Below are 19025 nucleotides of genomic sequence, written 5' to 3'. Positions count from 1 at the left end.
GCTGTGAGCCTCTGGTACAGCCTGCTCTTCCCCAGAAGCTTCTCCCTACAACACAACAGGAAACATCCAAACCAGTTCCTGGGTTCAAAATGAAAATGCTCCTGTGAAAAGACACCCAGCCAAGCTGGTAAAAGGGGGACTGGTTCTATCTGCTTGGATGACCTGGAATGCACAAGAGATTCTAAGTCCAGCAGCAAAAACCTTCTCAGAGAAGACAGTGGGTAAGACCAGATGCTGGGCTCTGCCATGTTGCATGAACAGTCTGATGCCAGCTCTGTGGTGCATCAAGCAGAGCCATGAACCTCAGAAGTGAGGGAGGGTTGGATATCTTGCCCATCAAGAGGCACAAGGCCAGTAGGCAGTGGTGGCAATGGTGAATTCATGCAGTTCAGGATGAGAGTCTCTGATTGCTGGATGAACTCCTGCAGCTCACGGAGAGAATGGCAACAACTGAAGCAGCAATGAGGCACCGGTGACTGATGAGCCTCCTATACTTCAATGCCATGCCATGTGGTTGCACAGAGGCAGAGGAGTTTTTCCAACCCAAACACAAGGACCAGAAGACTGTGCATGGTGCTAAGGAGAGGAGCTCCCCAGTGAGAGGCTGAGGCCTCTTCTTACCTTTGAGTTGGAGGCACGTCCCAAACCAGCAGTTCCGACACCAAAGGCAGGGGCAGTCTGCCTCTGCTGAGTGTCCTGAAATCCAGCTAAGCAATGGGGGTTGACCCTTCTTCCCACTTCTAGGAGTCAAAGCCTTGCAAGGGGAACTGATCTTCACAGAAAGTTGGAACCCTGAATTCTGAACACAGACACTTTTTGCGTTGGTCAGTGACAGACAATGAGCATCCCCTGCAGCCAGATGTTGTCTCAGACTTAAGATGTGAGCTCAGGCAGTTTGTGGCATCACTACTAAAACTTAAAAGAAAACGTGACTTTGAGAACAAAGCTTTCTCAGGTCTTGCATGGTCTGCAGAAACAAAAGCAGCAAGGACAAATATGATGCTTACATAAGAACAGTCAGAAAGTTCATGCACTGATGTGTATGGGTGCACTTTGCCTTCAACACACTCTGCTATCGAGGGTCCTCTAATCTGCAAGAGGGTGCCATGAGAGCTCCAGAGGACCAGGGAGCAGCTGGAAGACAGCTCGAGAGAGAAGCACCTTTAAGAAATGCATATTTGGGTCAGTTTGGGCCCTGCTGTCTTTAGAAAGCACTTGTAAGGACTGCAGCTCCTGGCTATCAATCTGAAAGTGAGTTCAGTACTCCTCTGCCCACCAGCCAGTGGCACTCTAGCTAAATTACACATTCCATTCTCAAAAGTGTAAGCATTTATCAAAAACTGAAGTTAAAACCAGTGCACACAGAACACCCTTAACAACTGCTGTTCCCTAACCAGATCTAGTCAGGGTTTAACCTCCAAAACAGAAGAACACAAAGCAGATGCTTTGGGACTTGGTCTTTTTGACCCCAACAAGCTGAACAACTGCCCTGAGATGGATGCCAGCAAGCTGGAGCAAATTCAACCCAAAGCAAGTGAAGCTTGGCATGACAGAGACACAAGAGGAATGGCTTACGGGTCGTCCATGAAGTCGTAGATTTCCCTCATAGCCACACCTCCCACATTGACAAAAAAGACAAGTCGTAACAGGACCAAGTAGTGTTCTGGGGGCATCCACAGGACAAACTTCAAGTAAAATGTGTTCAACTCTGCCAATAAAAACTGAGAAAAAAGGGCATTTTAAATTACATTAGTGAGATTCCCTGAATGAAGCCTGGAATCTCCCTCTCTCCCTGCATGACTCCCCCCACCATTTCCCTAGCAAGGTCCTGCTCAGCATTGCTGAGCACACCAACATCAGCTGCAATCATGACCAGGAACAGTTGGGTTTGTAGAAATTGTCTGTGTTGGAAGAGGTATTAAAGAAAACAGAAACCTGGATAGGCCCTGCCTCCAATTTTGAACAAGTTCATCAGGGGTCTGAAGTACCTGCAGAACTACTGATACCAAATCCTAAAGGCAACAACTTGTCTCTTCACCATCACTTCGAACCTGACTGAGGGAGGGACAGGAGGGACAAGATTACATCCTGGGGATTTTGGTGAGGTTTGGTTCTTTTTTACAGAGTTATGCAAATGTCACTGCCAAGGCCAGCTTCAGAGAACTGGTTATACATTTATAGCAAAGTGTCCTCTAATGAGATGCCCTGACAGTGTGATTAAGTGCACAAGTAGACACAAGCTCCTCACTTCAAAAGAAACTACAACAAATGGCATTAAGTCTATCTGCTGTTAACAAACTCATCACCTTACAGCCTGTACCACAGCAATAAGCAGGAACTGGTTCAGTTCAGTGCCTCTGCAATCACTGGAAGTGTCACAAGGCTTTTTTTTTTTTTTTTAATGATGTTTTTAAACTCTAGAGCTGCCAAACTAAAGTAAGTTTGAGCAGCTCAAAACGGAGCCAAGTGACACCCCACCGGCAGCACAAAGGGCAAAGTTCTCCAGCTGACAAGAGGAGGAGCAGGGAAAAAGCACCAAGTGTGCCTTCCCTCTGTGTCACTCACGATACCTGTGACAGTGACACAGACACTGAACTCAGGGTGAGGCACTGCCATGACACAGCTTCAGCCTCTCAGATGAAGGAGGCACTGTCACTCTGCTGTGGCCACTGGGGAAGCCAGTTTGCTCTCTCCTTTGTCTAAATGGGGAGGCAGTTTACCTGAACTGGTCAAGCTGGATTTTGTCAACACCTTCATGTGCTACATGTTCAGTGAACCATGAAAAGAAAACCAGGGATAACTGAATTACTGAAGTCTGTACAAAACCACTGTCTGAGGCAAAGCTGTGTCTGAGGAGCCACGCTGCCCAGAGCCAACACAGAGCAGCCTGAGGCTCTGCTTGCAGTCCTCTCCAGCTGTAAAAAGGCACAGATCTGCTTCAGGCTGAGGGAAACAAGCCACCTTCATCCAAAGCCTGTGGTTTGGACAGCAGTTACGTGCTGAATTACGTGTAGAGCACAGTTCTGTGTTCCTTACACTGCCAATCAACACTGTTCAGCAAGCAAGAACAAATATTTATGCACTGAGTCTGTGAACTGCACCAGGGACATGGAACCAGGAACCTTTTCTGCAGGGTTTGGAAGGGATCTCTTCCAGCCTCAACTAAAGAAACATCACCAGGTCAGAGCTTCAGCCCGAGTTATCATCTGCAGAGTTGCTTGAGTGTTACAAAACAGTAAACCAAACAACAGAGAAAAGAAGTGTCCTTACAACAAAGATAATGCCACAAACTGCCAGCCATCTGCGCAGGCTGGACGCTGGCTTCCACTCAAACTTCACCCAGCTGTATGGTGTGAACTGGAAGACAATTCTCTTCATTTTACCTCTGGAAGGAAAAAAAACCAGGGCATATTCAGTTTTAATAAACAGCACGTAAGAGACATAATCTACTAACATCTCCATTTGAGACACCAAGTCATGCATGCAAAATGCCTCCATTTACCCCCAAAATTACTGCTTGCTGAGATCATTACTCTGAGCCAGAGAAGCCTGTCATTTGGACTCTGTTTCCAACTTTAAGGCAGTACACCCACTGTCTAAGCAGATCCTCAGTTCTGCTTTGCTCAGCAGAGGCACTCTACAGAAAATGGGTAGCTCATTACTGGTACAGGACTACAAGGGATTTATTAAATTGGAAGTTTGTGTCCCAGTTACTGTGAAGTTCTGATTACTGGGGAACCCATTTGCACAGGGACCAAGCTGATCCTTGCTGTGAATGAAAGAGTAGGATCCTGACTTCATCTCCTTTAACCACTGCAGCAACCAAGCTCATTTCCACACACTGCCCTCCATCCCTAGGCACCAGGCAATGCTCATGACAGGTATAATATCATTTCATTTGCAAGGTAAATAAAACTCTCCTGAGCAAGCTTCCATGCAGCATTAAGTTACTAGGTTCTGCTAAGCACACATGAATTCTTTAATTCACCTCAACTCTAACAGAACCCTTCAGCAACTGAGGCACCTGACTTGGGCCCAACTTTTGTGCTGTGCCACTGCTGTGCAGTCACTTTTTACACCAACTTACTTGTATGTAGGAATGTTCCAAAGTCCTTGCCATTTGTATGTTTTCAAAGAAAGCCAAGACAGAGTCTTCATCCCACAGTAAATTCCTAATCCATTGCACAAGATCACATCCATTATCCACTGCAAGGAGAAAAACAGAGTGATGCTGGAGAAGCTTGTACCAGGGAAACACCAGAAGTACACCCCCAGGCAGAGACACTCAGTCACAAGGAGTGAACAGCCCCAGAGAAGAGAGGTTCAGGAACTGTCAGCACAAAGAACCTCAGCTGCCCAAACCTGCACAACCAAAGCAAAACTGCTCTACAGGTGGTGGCTGCAGATCCTCCTCTCCTGCATTCCTGCAGCTGCACAGCAGACACCTCCCACTGACTCTCAGCTCAGCTCCACTCTTCAATGAGAACTTACACACACAAATAAATCTGAACATGTTCCTACAGATTGGGTTTCCCTGTGCCCAGCTTCAGGCTGCCTCCTAAAGAAAGGACTTCCCCATCCAGGCACAGGATGTGAAATTGAACAGGGAGTTTCTCCCCGTGCTCTGCCTCACTGCCAAGTGTTAATTCTGGAGATGGAGCTCTTGAGCTGACAAAAACCTTGCTGTCCTCTGCATCCAAAGAAACAGAGCACAGTGTTAATTCCATAGGAAGTTTTAAGACAAAACAGCTTTGCTTGATGTCTCTATACATAATGCATTTACTGCAAATCATTACAAGCTTGGGAAGAGCTTGTACTGTAAGAATAAAATCAAGCTGAAACAACCTCAGAACCAAAGCTGTGTGCTCTGGGTGCAGGGACTTCTGATGGCTCTTATAACCAATTTGCATTTCACAGGCAAATAAATAAAAGAAGAAAAAAAAAGTGTGTCACTTTGAGCTCTAGAGCTTGTTTTTTCCACAGAGAAACTAGATCACAGCAGTCCCCCTGGCTTGAAAAAACAGACACAAGCAGGATTTGAGGACAAGGATGGTTACAGACCACCCTGTGCAAAGACTGCACAGTTCTGCAGTGAGGCCAAATGGTTCTCTTTTACAGCCTTTTTAGGAACCACATCAGAGATTATGGACACAGTAATATTTACTGTTTTCAGATGAAAGTGAGGACAGGTTTACACAGAAGGAAAAGCTGGATACACACTGGATAAAAATCTGTTTTGGTTTTTGTTTGGTTTGGTTCTTTTGTCCAAATGGGCAAGAAAAATCACCACTTGAAACTTCTTACACAAAGTTTTACCTCTCTCTTGATTTCAGATTTTATCCTTTCTACCACTATCAAGTATCTCAAAACATTCAGGTAAAGCTTTAGATTCTATCTCTGGAGTGAAATGAACTGAAGCAAACATCTAACCAAGTGCAGAAGTTGAAACCCCACCAATTACACAAGCAGTGACAAACCTAGAACCAACTCAACACAAAGAAGCACCAGAGCTGCAGCAGTCACAGAAACGTGCATGCAGTTGAGTTCTCAGCACTTCCCACACCCTCTCTTTAATAATAACATTATTAAATTATATTTAATAATATGATATAATAAAATATATTTAATAATAACATTATTATTAACTCCCATTTATACTTCACACTCTCATTTAGACAAACATATCCTGATCTGTGCAGTACATACGTGATCCCACCAACATTCACTGAAGTTTGGAAGCTGGTGTTCCAGGCTGTACTCCAGGAACTCAAACATCACACTGATGATCATACACATCCACCAGTCTCGAATCATCAATGTCTATAAAAAGGGAGAAAAAAGCCTGTCAAATCTCCACCAGAGCTGCCCAGCATTACCAAAACACACACTTGCACACCAGGCTGAGGAGTGGGACACCACTTAACACTAATACCCTTCAGAAACCTGGATAAAGGACTCCATGAATGCTGCAGAGACAATGCTCAGATTCACTGGTTTTTGCAATAGTGTATGGAAAAATTACTACTTCTTTTCCTAACCCTTTCCCATCCCAGTTCCTCAGGAATGTGTTCCTGCTCCACTTATGTTACCAGATTCTCACTATTTAGGCATTTCTTCCCCAGCATGACATTATTTGTAAAAATAAACACAGACTGTAACTGAAATGCTATTTTGATATTTAAGTTTCTAATGTAATTCTCTCGGAAAAAGAAGCCCCAGGATTCTCCAAATTTACAATTCTACAATTGTAAATTAATTACTAGCTGTAAATTAAATAACTGACAGAGCAAGCCACAGACAGGCTGCTGAAGTCCAAGTCCCCCATGCTTTGCATACTCATCTTTTGGTGAGGGGGAAAGAAAAAATAGAGCAAGCCAAAACACTCAGAGGAAGACTTCCTCAGTGCTGAAAAGGCAAAACCAACACAACACTTTCAGTTTACTTTTAAAACAGCCTTAAGTTCTTTTGTTTGCTCTATAGGGGGTCCTGCAGATAAGAAAACAAATAAGGTCTGCAGGGAAAAATAAAGTTAGGTAGTCAGTTTTGCCCAGGTTAGAAAAAAAAGCTAATATTTAGCCCAAAATTACAGCAAAACATTGTTGAATGGTTCTGCCAGAGACAAGCAAAACTGAAGTTGTCTAACAGTGATTAAAAAGTAACAAGAATGAAATGACTACAGATTTAATGATTTAACTCCTGATGAGGCTGGCACTGTGCCTGGGAACAGCAGCAGTGGATCACTGTGCACCCATGTCAGAGAGCAGCAAACACTGCCCATAACTCTACCTTCCAAGTTCCTTCAAGCATTTATCCTGCTACAGGAGTAAGGGTTCCTACTTTTATTGATCTGACCTCCCAGTGATTTATGGTGGAGGAGGGAGCTTGTCACTGTAATGCTACTCTGGAGAGAAACGAGGTGACCTAACACGGTCAGGAAAAAAACCCTTTCATGTCTTCCAAGCCCTGGAGACTGCCCCCACTCAAGAGGAGCAGCCAAGCCTTCAAGCAGAATACTGCTCTAACAGAAATGCAACACAAGACCCATTCTTACCTTCAGGTACCAGCCAAAAAAGTGAGCAGGAACAAATCCATCCAGTTTGTCCTACAAAGCAAGAAGAGTGTAGGTCACTTGGCACAACAAGCAATAGCCCAGTTCTTAAGGCTTGCTTTTTCCCCCAAGAAAAACACAGCAATGAACTTCAGTTGTTTCCCATATAAATACTGGATATTTTTTATGAGTTTATTTGTTCTCCAGCACAATGAACCAACAAACCTTCTTCTGAGCAAAGTAAAAGATTTTAAGAGGCAGAACCTGGGACTGTGTTGATAAAGCAGAGGCTGCCTTGGTCCTGCTCAGTGTCACATCCCTTGCCCTGCAAAGGGACAGCAGCAGAACATGCCCAAGCCACAGCAAGTTTCATTCTTTTGCCCTTGATTTTCAGGTCTTCTGTTTGCCAGCAAGAAACAGCAACCTGATGGTTTCTGCTGTTCAGGGAAGTGCAACTCATGGGCAACTTCTGAACTTTGTGCCTCAAGGTGACTGTGAGAAGACTTGCTAAGCACACAAATAAACTTAAAACTCCTGGGGGAGTGGGAGATCTTAAACGATCTGAGAAACAAGATCTGTTGAACAGTTTCCCCTCTCCCCTGGGTGATGTAATTAGGACACAAAGAGACAAGAGCCAGTCCTGACCTGTCCTCTCATTCAGCACTCAGATGACTGCCCTTTGAGGAGTTCAGCTAAGCAACCTTTTACCAAAAACCAGCCAGACTCATATGCAAGTAACTTTCTTTTTTTCTTACCCAGATGTTGTGGAATGGATCAGTCTCATTGCCAGGATCATAAATGAGGCAGTTGCCACCATAGTCTCTTTCTGGCAAAGGAACACCTAGGTGTGGATCAATGTACTTCATAAACTTTCTGCCATCCTGTACAGTCTGCAGAGGGAACACAAAATCCATGTTTCTCTCTCAGTAAGTATTGATGCACAGAAAGTACAAACTAAGATCAGCATTGTACCCAGAAATTGTTGCAGAGCAAGTCTTGAACTATACCCAGACCTTGAAGCACCAAAGCATACACCTGGCTTTCTGGACCCCCCAGTGCTAAATAGTAAGGGAAACAAAAGTTACTACAGAACCTAAGACTTCTTAGAGATGAAAAACCAGAGATCTTTACCTGTTTTCTAAGCCACTCCCCTACGGCCTTCCAGAAGAAATTACCAAAATATTGGTTACAAACAGGTGAAAACTTGAAGTAATTTGCTAGCAACCCAGGCACACTTTTGCTGAGTACTTCCCAGTGCAACTGCTCCTTGCTGTGGCCAGTGTCTCACACCAGAAGCCATGTGGCAGCTATGGCTGACAAGTGGCAAGTAAAAGCAGGCCAAAATTAATTAACAGGAATAATAAAACTACAGAATAAACCCACTAAAGCCACATTAACTGCAAGACAAGCTTCAACTATGAGCCAGCCTGTATTTGCTTTAAAGGAGTTCAGTCACCTACAGACTCAGCATAACTTTACCCTTATTTCAACCTCTGCAAAGTAATAATGTATTTTTAGTAAAGAGCTGAGCAACAGCTAGTGAGAGCCCTGAACAGCTTCCTGCCTGGTAACCCAACACACCAGCAGAGGAAGACAAGGCAATTCCAGGCTTCTCTGTTAGAATTCAGAACTACAGCAGCACTATCAAATAAAAATGAAGTGTGTTATCCAGTCTGACTGCTGCTGTCATTTGTAAGGGTGCCTGGAAAAAAAGCAGGTGACATGAAGCAGCAGGAACAAAAATAAATTGGAATGAGTGAGTATTCCTCAGGGCTGAGGAATAACAGCACAAAAGGCAAGACAGACCTGTTCATTCCTGGGAAAGGGTCAGAACAAGCAGCCTGAAATCCTGATGAGACATTAGGATTCCACTGACCCCCAAGTTATGTCAATGGGGCAGAACTCAAACTGTTGTTTATTGATCTCCTGCAGCCACATTCCAGCTGCCTGCTGCACCAACCAGCCAGGCACAGGGAAAAAAAAATAAAAAAAAGGCAGTTTTGTGTTCTTAAAAGAACTTGTCACTGCTTTTTGGGGAGGCTTCAGGAAAGGCAAGTAGAGTAAGAAATGCTGGAGCCAAAGGAAATCTTTGGTTAGGGGCTTGATTAACACTAAAAAGCAAATGCCCTACTCCAACAGCAGGCAGATCCTGACACCTCTGAGTTCCAGCCCAGCTCCTTTAAGCTCACTTGCCTTCTAGAAGCAGAACGTTCTGTTGTTGGTTTTTTGTTTAAAAAAATACATTCCTGATCCTTCTCTCATCTAAAATGATTTTTTAAAGCTACCTGATGAGTATGTGTTGGCACTTGCACAACTCTTAAACTGCAGAGCACGAAATGTTACTGAGATGTCAGCAGGAAGAACAGCAGGGGACTGTAACTGGAAGCTGAGGCACAGCCAGCTCTTGTTCAGAGCAGGGCAGCCACCCCTCAGCCCCTAACATCTCCACATCTGCTGCTGGTTTCAAAGCAGGCTGTTCCTGAGGAGATGGCTGCAAAACCTGGGTGGTGTAACTGAGGAGAAGTGAGTCTCCTTCCACATCTCGAGCCCCTTCTTGGTGCTCAGACTTGCTCTGGAGCAGGGTCAAGTACACAAAAAGGAACACAGTGGCACCAGGTTTGCTTATCTCAAAATATTTTACATCAACTGCTGCACTTCTGAGCACTGAAAGAGCCAGGGGGAAAGTCTCAGTTTCCTAAAGCACAATAGGACAGCAAAAAGCAAGACACTTTATTTGGAAGCACCAAGAGTGTCTTTCCAGAAAAAACATCATCCTTAGCTTGCTGCCACTACACAAAGTTGTGCAGGAAGTTTTAGTTTATTGCAAAAAACACCCAAAGCACCTATCATTTAAGGTGAAAAGTCTTCCAGAGGATTAAATATGGCCCCACAGATGAATTCACCCCACAGTCTGTACAACTTGGGAAACTAAGAGTTGGTATGCAACTTCAGCAAGCCAAACCAAGTCCAGCAGAGAAGAGACCAAACAGGAGAAGCAGCAAATCCTGGGCATTTGATCCAAACAATAGTTCTGACTACTTATGAACTGATTTAAGAGCCCTTCCACTGCAGTGTCTGACCTAGGCTGAGAAGGGCTGGAGGTCAGACAAAAAGGTGAAACATTTTTCTATCAATTTTTTCCCTCAACCCAGAAGTAAGTAGCACAATTATTTGATATCACAAAAATGAAGAGTATCTCCTGCAGCCAGCAGGTATCCTAATCCCCCACAAGGGATTATGAAACTGGCTTTTAGTAACCAGAGCTCTAAGTGACTTACCTGAAAGAGTATAAAGATGAGGAAGAGCTCATACACAACGCTCACACAGAGCCAAAACCTCCAGTAAGCTACAAAAAAAAAAGGAGCACATTAGAAAGCTTTCAAGCAAAAGAGCACTCAATTATTCATTTACTGCAATATTAGAAAACATTTCAAGAAGAGATGCTCCCACCATGACATTATAAAGCCCAGTGTGCAAATGTTCACCATCCTTCCCAGGGTACAACCAGAAAGGTTCTTCATGCTATGGAAACCTGCCAGAACTGCTCAGGCAGTGATCTGGATCTGTGGGATTGAAGCAGGATGCACAAAAATGCTTCAGACCTGTGAAGTGACTATATAGGAATTAGCAGAAATGGTATGTGCCACTTGCAATGCTTTCAAGCAGCCCATGGAAGAGAACAAGATCCTTCCTCAACTGTTCTCATTTCTTTCTCCACATTCCCATGGAACCTGACCTGCCCAGCTTTGGTTTTCCCAGCCCCACCAGGGCCAGTGAGCTTTGCCAGCTTCTGCCTCTGCACTGCTGAAGCAGAGAAGATGGAGTCCAGCAGGAGGAACCACTGCTTTTACTCCTGCAAGCCCATCCTTCCCCTGAAGACAAGGTTGCTGCCTCAAAGAGGTAGACAGCATTTCAAAATACCAAAGGTATTTTCACTTTTACTAGGAATTAAATAAATAAATCATAAAACACCCCAAAGGATTAGCAGGTGCTCAATGTGAGACCCATGAGATCATCTGAAACCTGTCCCAAAGGAGACACATCAGGCAGAGCTCTGTCCCACAGGCTGCAGTCATTTCTTACCCTCCTGAGATGTGTGACTGCAGCTCTGCTCATGCCAAAGCAACTCCTGATCCTGAAGGGTGCACAGGCTGGGAGTGTCTGTACCCTGCCAGCTCCATCCCTGTCCCCTCAGCTCTTCTGGAAGTCTCAGTCCTCATGTGGCAGGCTCTGGCTGTCCTGGCTACAAGCCCTGTGGTCCATGGGCTGCTCTCCTGTCCCTAACTCAGCCCTTTGGTCTCTGCTGAGCACACAGAGCCAGGCTGGGCACAGACTGCTCCAGTGTTTTCTCCCTAACCACATCCAAAGATTCACCCAGGGTGATGCAGCAAAACTGGGCTCATTCCGAGGGGGTATTCAAATCTCTCACGTACTAATCCCTTTGGAATGATGTTAATGGACTTTCCTTCAGGTGTTTCCTGTTGACACGTCCAGAACTGAGCTCTCCAACCATGGTTACACCCAGGGCATGGTTTGAGCTGGACTGAGGCACAGAGCAATCCAGAGGGTTGTTCACAGGGCTGAGTGGAGGCAGCAAACTCTTCCACCTGCCAGAACATGGTTTGCCACAAAGGGAAAAAAACCTTCAGGACAGGTATGGTCGTTAATGAACTCAAAGGCAATGCAGATGTGACAGTGCCTAAAATCAGGGCCATGGCAGAAGTAATGGCAGAACTAAAACCCTGGGCTTGCAAACATGCTTGATTGTCAGCTCAGAACCTGAAATGAAATAGCCACAGCGTTGCAGAGCTCCTGGGGGGACTGTTTGCCACCTGAAGCAAAAATAAATGTTGCCTTTGCCCCATTCATCCTCAGTTTCAAAAAACAAAACCAAACCAAACCAACAAACCACACATTTTTAACACAAGTGTCTAACAGCCTGCTTCTGACACCATCATTAAAATAGACTGCAAAGTGAGAAGGTGTGAAGGTTTTCCAGCAAAGCCACTGAGCTCATTTAATCAAAACAGCCTACTTTACACTGCCAGGGGGGAAAGTACAAGGAAAAATAAAAAAAGGCAGATGTGGCCTGGATAACAGGAAGTTCAGAGCTCTGGAACAGCTTTCACTGGAAATTTCGAACTTTGAAGATTCTTACTTAAAAATCTACAAAGATAATTGTCATTTCTTAATTATGCACCGAGGCTGCTGAATACACTCAGCAACACTTCATAGTAATAACAAAGATCTGGTTGTAATTTAGTGTGCTTTCTGCCCAGCTCACTTAAGCACCCAAGAGGTTTTCAAGAACACTTTCTATCTGTACCCATGCACCAGAAACAAGATGTTTCCAGAGCAGTACACACACTGTGTTCTCTCTCTTCCTGGACAGGTCTCAGCTGTAGATCTGAAGCTATTTTTGGCATGCCTCTAATATTTGTTTTCCGTAAGCACACTTGTCACCATGAACCTCCCTCAAATTACCACTATCTGGCTGATGAAATAGGCTTCAACTCATCATTTACATACCTGACAGTTTGGTGATCACTCTGCTCAAACACTAAGCTGCTGCCACTGGGGAGGACCCTTCCCTGGCCAAGCACACAACCAGCCACTCACCCCACTTCTCAGCAGAGGTTGGAGTTTGACCTGTGCCCACCTGAAAGGCTAAATGAGTAAAGAAAATAATTTCTAAGCTCTCTGCCCAAGCAAGACACTCATCTTCAGGCTGCTGAGTGGGTGAGAGCTGTGAAGTGCTCACCAGAAGTTGCAGAGGGAGCAGTGCCTGGGCTGAGCAGCCCCTGGGCCAGCACAGAGGATTGTCCTGGAGCACGAGGGTTTGCACAGACAGCTCAGAAGGTTCAGAAGCAGCACCCCTGAACTGGGAGCTGCAGGCACTGGGAGGTGGGACAACAGATAGGAACAGAGGGCAGGTGAGCCCTTAGAACTAGCCAGAGCTGTGTGTGGGCAACCTTGCATTTCTGGGTGCCTGAACACACCAAATGCCAGGCTGAGATAGAAAAGTAGCTCAGCTTGTCCAGACCCCTGGACAGAGACCCAGCCCACCAGTCAGGGAAAAAGCAGCCAGTGAGCAGCACCACTGCCCCAACAGCCCAGAACGGGGATGCCAAACCAGCTGACAGTACCCAGGTTCCTGAGCTGCTGTCAGCAAGGGGCAGATCACATTATTATTATTCCCTGGCTGACCCTTCCAGCCCCTGGATTAGTGAGGAACTGCACAGGTCACTCTCCAAGCAGCCTGTGCTGTCACACATGATGTATTAAGTCAAAATAACCACTGGCAAAGGCTGGGAGTATCAAAAGCCATGTCTTAGGGCATTAATAACTGCCATGGAAAATTTCTTTTAACTTACAGTGTGGGCATGTAATCCTGACAAAGAGAACAAAGCATCATTGATCTCTCACAATACCAGGACCTCTGCACGTTCAAGGCTCCACAAAGGGAGCTGACAACAAGAAAAAAGAATATATTTTATTTACAAACACTAAAAAGCCAGCACACTGATGGTGACTTTATCTGGGATTAATTGCATCATGATGTGCATTATGCTCCCCAAATCTGTGTGTTCACCCACCAATAAATGGACTCTCGAGCAAAGCTTAAGAGCTGTACCCTGTAAAATATATCTCCTTGGGGTTAAGATCCCTGCTTTGCTAGAAGGTTTGGATGGAACCAAATGAAGCCCTTGAAGCCAATGGTTTCCAGAAAGGAAATGGAAAATGGGATAAAAAGCAGGGCAAGTGGGAAAAGAAGACTTGCCTAAACAACCATAGATATTTATTTTCATGATTTTCTTGTCCTACATTTTCTAATCACAGCAAGGCAACTGTAACAAGGGCCATGTAACAAATTATTAACTAGAGTAAAGGAAATGGAGGAGGAGGGTGTGAAATCAGCAGAGGAACTGTAAAGCTGTATGAGCTACTGGCTGAAGCTGACCCTGCCAAGAATACTGACAGGAATACCAAATAAATAAACAAGTAACCCACCAATCTGGATGGATCCCACCTACGTGGCTGCTTAGATCAGTTTCATTAATGACCTTAGTGAAAAGTAGGTTAATAACACAAAGCACAAACAGCAGCAGCAGGGGAGGCAGGGACAGCAAGAAGATGGGATGATGCCAAAGGACCAGAACAGCAGAAGAGCTCAAAACTCAGTTTACACTTGGGAACCAGTCCTGATTCACCTGGGCTTTACCAGCTGAAACAGAAGGATTCAGCATTTTCTGCCAGTCACTCAGCTGTTAGTGCAACACAGCCAAGGAAAAGCCCAGGGGACACAGACCCAGCCACCAAGGTGCTATCAGAGGGATACTGGGAAGCATTACCAGCACCCCAAAAGCATGGGTGTTCTCACACCTCTGGTACCCTCCACAGCTCTGTCAGCCATTTGAAAGAAGAACACTCAAAACACACAAAGAGAAGGACTAGCAAAATGTAATGGAGACAGCAGACTTATATTGAGGGGGGAGACCAAAAGCAAAACGTGTTTGCTTTAGTGAAAGCAGTGGTGAACTGGCACAGGTGAGCTGGGGACAGAGAAACCAGGTGGATTAACACTGGGTAAGAGCAGAAAACATTAAGCATGAAAAGCAGACAAAAATATAACAGATCTCTGAGCTGAATACTGAGTAATAGGGCTCCAAAAACCAGCCGATGAGGCAGGGCATGTCCAGTTCCAGCTTGCAGAGCTGTGTGTGACAGTGGTGACCCCAGTGATCCAGCCCTTCCTTCCGCCCTATAAATGGAAGCAGTGCACACCAGTGGCCTGAGCTGCCAGCTCCTGGGGAATGAGATCTTTCTCCTGGAACAGCACCAGGAAGCTAAGGTTAGAGCCTCCGTGGCCTGAAGGGAACTTCCCTGATACACTCTCCTGTAACTGGAGAGCTGAGGCTGAGCCTCAGGGGCTGCAATGCCACGCAGGAGCCTCCCCACGGGGAAGGCAGAGGGCAGGATGGCCTCTGGCCTCTCAACAGGTCCTCAGAACTCCTGCTGTGGAAGTATCCCCTGTCCCAGCAAACTGCTACAGCCCCTGGAAACCACTCTGCAGAAGATCAGCCCATCAAACGTGTTAGAGGAAAGGTGAAGTTCAGACAAAAGCTGAGATGAATACCCTCAGTACTGAGGTGACTGAATCCCTGAGAGCTCCATCAGTCACCCTGATCATGGATGCTCTGATTCTGCTGCCAGATCCTCAGTCCAGCAGCTGCTCTTTCCAAGACAGAAGCAAGCAGAGGTGGTGGTTGGCTCTGTCTTTTCTGGAAGTTTGAGATCCTGGCACTTTCCCCAACCAATTTGCACCACTGTGCTCTGGGGAATAAAATCACCTTCCACCCAGACAAACCCAGTGGCTGCTCCAAAGCACCCAAACACCACTGTGTCCTTAAAAGGACTCACTGGTCTTAGAGGAGAAACCAGAGTTCACTGTAACAGAGAGGAAAGACTCAGAACTGCTGTAAGACCTCACAAACCCAAACCTCAAAATAAAACCTTGAGTTTGCAGAGGTGTGCTATGGACACTACTCCAGAACCACCTCTGTTTTGATGAAGGTCCTTAAGGTCCCACTCTTTCTCACACAGAACAGCATTCCTGAGCTGCAAGGTTGAATTTGTGGCATAAGAAATATTTACAGCTTTCTATGACTGTTGGAGAGCTTAATGCTTTCAGAGTGAAGCCTATATAAATTCCCTTAATTCCTCCTCAATAATTCACATCTAAAAATAGGCAAAACAACCAAAGGTAATAGCATATTTTCATTTTTCATCTGACCTAGCACTACATGGAAGAGGTTTTGTGTTGTGCTTTCAGAGGCTTTCAAGACCTACAGTTACAGTAGAAACCTTTAAAAACATAATCAAGGGCTTCTAATCTACCAGTTACTGTGGAAATGAACAAAGAGCAAAGGAGCAGAGTGCTTCAGCAACACGTGGTGAGAAGTGCAGTCAGTCCCATTTCAGGAAATACCTGGCAGTTCACACAAAGCTTTCTGCTACCAACAGGAAGCTACAGGAGGGCAATCTGTGCTGTTTGAAGGCTGGGTGGAAGCTGAGAGACTACCTGATACCTGTGCAGTGTGAATGAACCTGTGCTGCTGTTATTATTATTTAAGTTAGGACTTACCTTCTCTTTAAGTAACACAAATATTTACGTTCACCACAAACCATGCAACTTACCAGAAATATCTGAATGACTCAAGCAACTCAAATTACCTGGGTGAGGTCTTGAGAAGGGCCCATCTTTAGCTTGTGTGACTCCAAAACATAAGAACACCAAAATACTGGCAACAATACCTCTGAAAGTGAGAAACAGAGCAAACTGTTTAAAATGTTTCATCTTCCAAATAAAATTGCAAATGATATGTAAAAATGTCTGGTCTTTGTTTCTTAACTCCAAAAGATAACAAGTGTAAACAGATGCCTTTTGGAGGTTCTATTTCAGGGAAATGGGTATAAATTCCTCTACTTTTAAGCGTGGTTTGATGACAGACTGTCTCAAACCCCAAGGCTTCCTCATCCACCCTTCTCCCTCTGCTTCCCTCCCTCCCACTTTGCTGTCATTCACCAGCACTGGGCCAGCCAGGTGAGGAGCAAAGAACAGAAGAAGAGGAGGAGTCCCTGGAGCCAAGGTGAGCCTCCATCTGCAGGGCATCACCAGGGCACAAGCAGCCAAACACCTCCCTAAGTCTTTTTAGCCTCACTTTTTCAGGAACACTTCAAATTAGGTGGTGAAAAAAACTTGAATTAAGAGAGCTGCTCATCACTCCAGGAAAGGTTCTTTGTCAGGGGGCACCCCCTGTTTTTCATGAATACAAGGTTCTGTGGTCTGTCCATGTTCCTTCAGTCTTCATGGATAAAATGGTACAATGCAATGAAAAAAATGCTCTTTTCAACCTTTCAAGAACATCTTTCAAAGTAGGAAACAAAGGGATTAATGAAAACTGTTTTGTGACATTCACCTCTGGCAATAAAACGTTTGTGCTTCCAGAAAAGAAAAACAGGTTTTACCTTAAAAGATACAACTCAGGTGTTTTGCTTGCTTTATGACACTGGGAAGCACAACAGAATTAGCTACTGAATTCTTCACCATCATGCTCAGCCATGAGCCAAGAGATCTGTATTAGATCCAAGATCACTTGAGAGGGTAACTCCCCTCAAGCTGGAGAGGACCTGAACCTCCATCACAGCAGGAGCTCACACTTGTGCTCCTTCTCCTGAAACCCACTCTCATCCAAAGAGCAGCTGTGCTGCAATAAGCTGGAATTCCAGCTATATTATTCTAGTTCAGGATCACCAGGGGTTCTGAAGAAGCTCACAGATTTGCACAGTAGCCATGCCAGCTCCATTCCTGTGGTAATTTCTCCCCTGCACACCATTGTGCTGCCTCCTGATGCAGCTTCCAAAGCCCAAGCAGCAGCCTGGCCTGCTGGCTTTCCACGGCTTGAGGCAAGAGCTTCTCCAGGATTTCAGAGGGGTTTTCAGTTCCAACTACCCCTGCAGGCAGCCTGGAGGAACCTGGCTAACATATTTTCTTGAGCAGCAGCAGCAGAGAAGACATTCCATAGCAAAAGCTGGCCTACAGAAATAATTTGAGCACTTAGCCAAATAAGAAAGGGGGAACATGGCAACAGTTTCATAAATACAAACAAGCTATTGTTTGTGTTATTTTGAGAGTTGATTCAGAGACCCAAGACAATGAAGCTTGTCTACCAGTATCTGTGTAATCATCCTTTGTTCTGGGCTCTTAATGAGTCAGCTCCCACTCCCTGTCCCTTCCCTGCTGCATCCCCAGCACAATCTGGGCTGGTACAATCCCCTCCGTGGTGTCACAAGCTGAGGAGCTGGCAGATTGGCAGATGCAGATCTAGCCTCCTGGTGACCTTGTTTGCTCTGGGGGGTTCAGCTACAGGAGCTGGAGATCATCAACTTGCCAAGAGGCACACACCTAGACCTGGTACAGTGGTGAGCAGGGAGCAGTTATTGCCAAAAGCAAGTGCAGAAAGGAGTCGTAGAAGAGAGACTGTTTCACCCCCTGAAATTCAATGCACAACCCTGATGCATACAGGAATTTATTTAAACCTAAATGTGCTTTTTATAGGGAAAAAATATGAACCTTTTTTCCCAAGGACTCCTGCTCAGCATTTGAAGTGCTGGGAAGATCAGGATTCCTTCCACAGCCACTGTATGCAAATATTCAAGTACCCTGCTGAATTTTTTTTTGCTACCCTCAAATCTGTCAGCTCCTCCTGGGGAAGAGAAGAAGCTGGCAGTTGTCAGACAGCATGGGCTGTTTCCAGGCTGCTCTGAATGCTGTAGGAACTGTGGGAATAAAAATTCTCATTGATCAGCCAGGCTTTGCTGCATGACAGCCCAACAGTGTAGATCTTCAGCTGTCCTTACAGCAGAGCACTCTGGTCACTGGTATATCCCACCCTCACACCAACATCTGTCTGTGTGATCCTAGTGACCTTTGACTAAGTTTACATACAAAACATTTCTATAAATCTTATCTTAAAAAAAAAAAAAAAAAAAGGAATAATCCTCCTTTAATTGCCCTAGCATGCTGCAGGAGGGAAAATGCCACTCAAAACCCAGTATGTAAACAGATGCAAATACAAACCTGAGCTACTGATACCACACCCCATGATCTCAGAGGCTCATGCTCTGGTTTTGGTTTTGCCCATCATTTCTCCTGGTGACTTACTGTGTGAACCCAGGGACTCACCCTGCCCTCAGCTGCTTCTCTAAGGGACTGGGTGAAGCACTTTGACAGGGGAAAAGCTGGGAGCCTCAGAGCACTTCCTCCTGGCTTCAGCTACCCAGGAAACACAGCACAGCAATTTGCACACTTTGCTTTAATTTAGTGTTCTGCTCTGAGCACCTAACACAGCTCACAGGCACCCTGGAACCTCTCAGTAGAGCCTGGGAACAAAGGAGGTCGAAGGGTTTGCAAGTG

At 45.3% G+C, this 19025-nt stretch overlaps 1 protein-coding gene across 3 annotated transcripts in view; it reads right to left on the bottom strand.

Annotated features, from left to right (window-relative positions):
• PTDSS2 (phosphatidylserine synthase 2) overlaps positions 1-19025 on the bottom strand; it is a 36586-nt gene that overhangs the window by 5751 nt on the left and 11810 nt on the right. For 2 of the 3 annotated variants that reach the window (XM_008506003.2, XM_030451071.1), the window contains exons 3-10: positions 16283-16365; positions 10327-10394; positions 7804-7938; positions 7052-7102; positions 5707-5820; positions 4088-4206; positions 3271-3385; positions 1576-1721 (exon numbers count right to left, since the gene is read on the bottom strand). In XM_008506003.2, the coding sequence (XP_008504225.1) occupies positions 1576-1721; positions 3271-3385; positions 4088-4206; positions 5707-5820; positions 7052-7102; positions 7804-7938; positions 10327-10394; positions 16283-16365 (831 nt within the window). The remainder of the gene's footprint in view (positions 1-1575; positions 1722-3270; positions 3386-4087; positions 4207-5706; positions 5821-7051; positions 7103-7803; positions 7939-10326; positions 10395-16282; positions 16366-19025) is intronic. The other variant, XM_030451072.1, reaches the window with a different exon arrangement.

The sequence above is a fragment of the Calypte anna genome, chromosome 5 (assembly GCF_003957555.1).
Source record: "Calypte anna isolate BGI_N300 chromosome 5, bCalAnn1_v1.p, whole genome shotgun sequence".
Lineage (NCBI taxonomy): Eukaryota > Metazoa > Chordata > Aves > Apodiformes > Trochilidae > Calypte > Calypte anna.
Note: the sequence above shows the minus strand (reverse complement) of the source record. Positions and strands in the feature narration are given on the sequence as shown.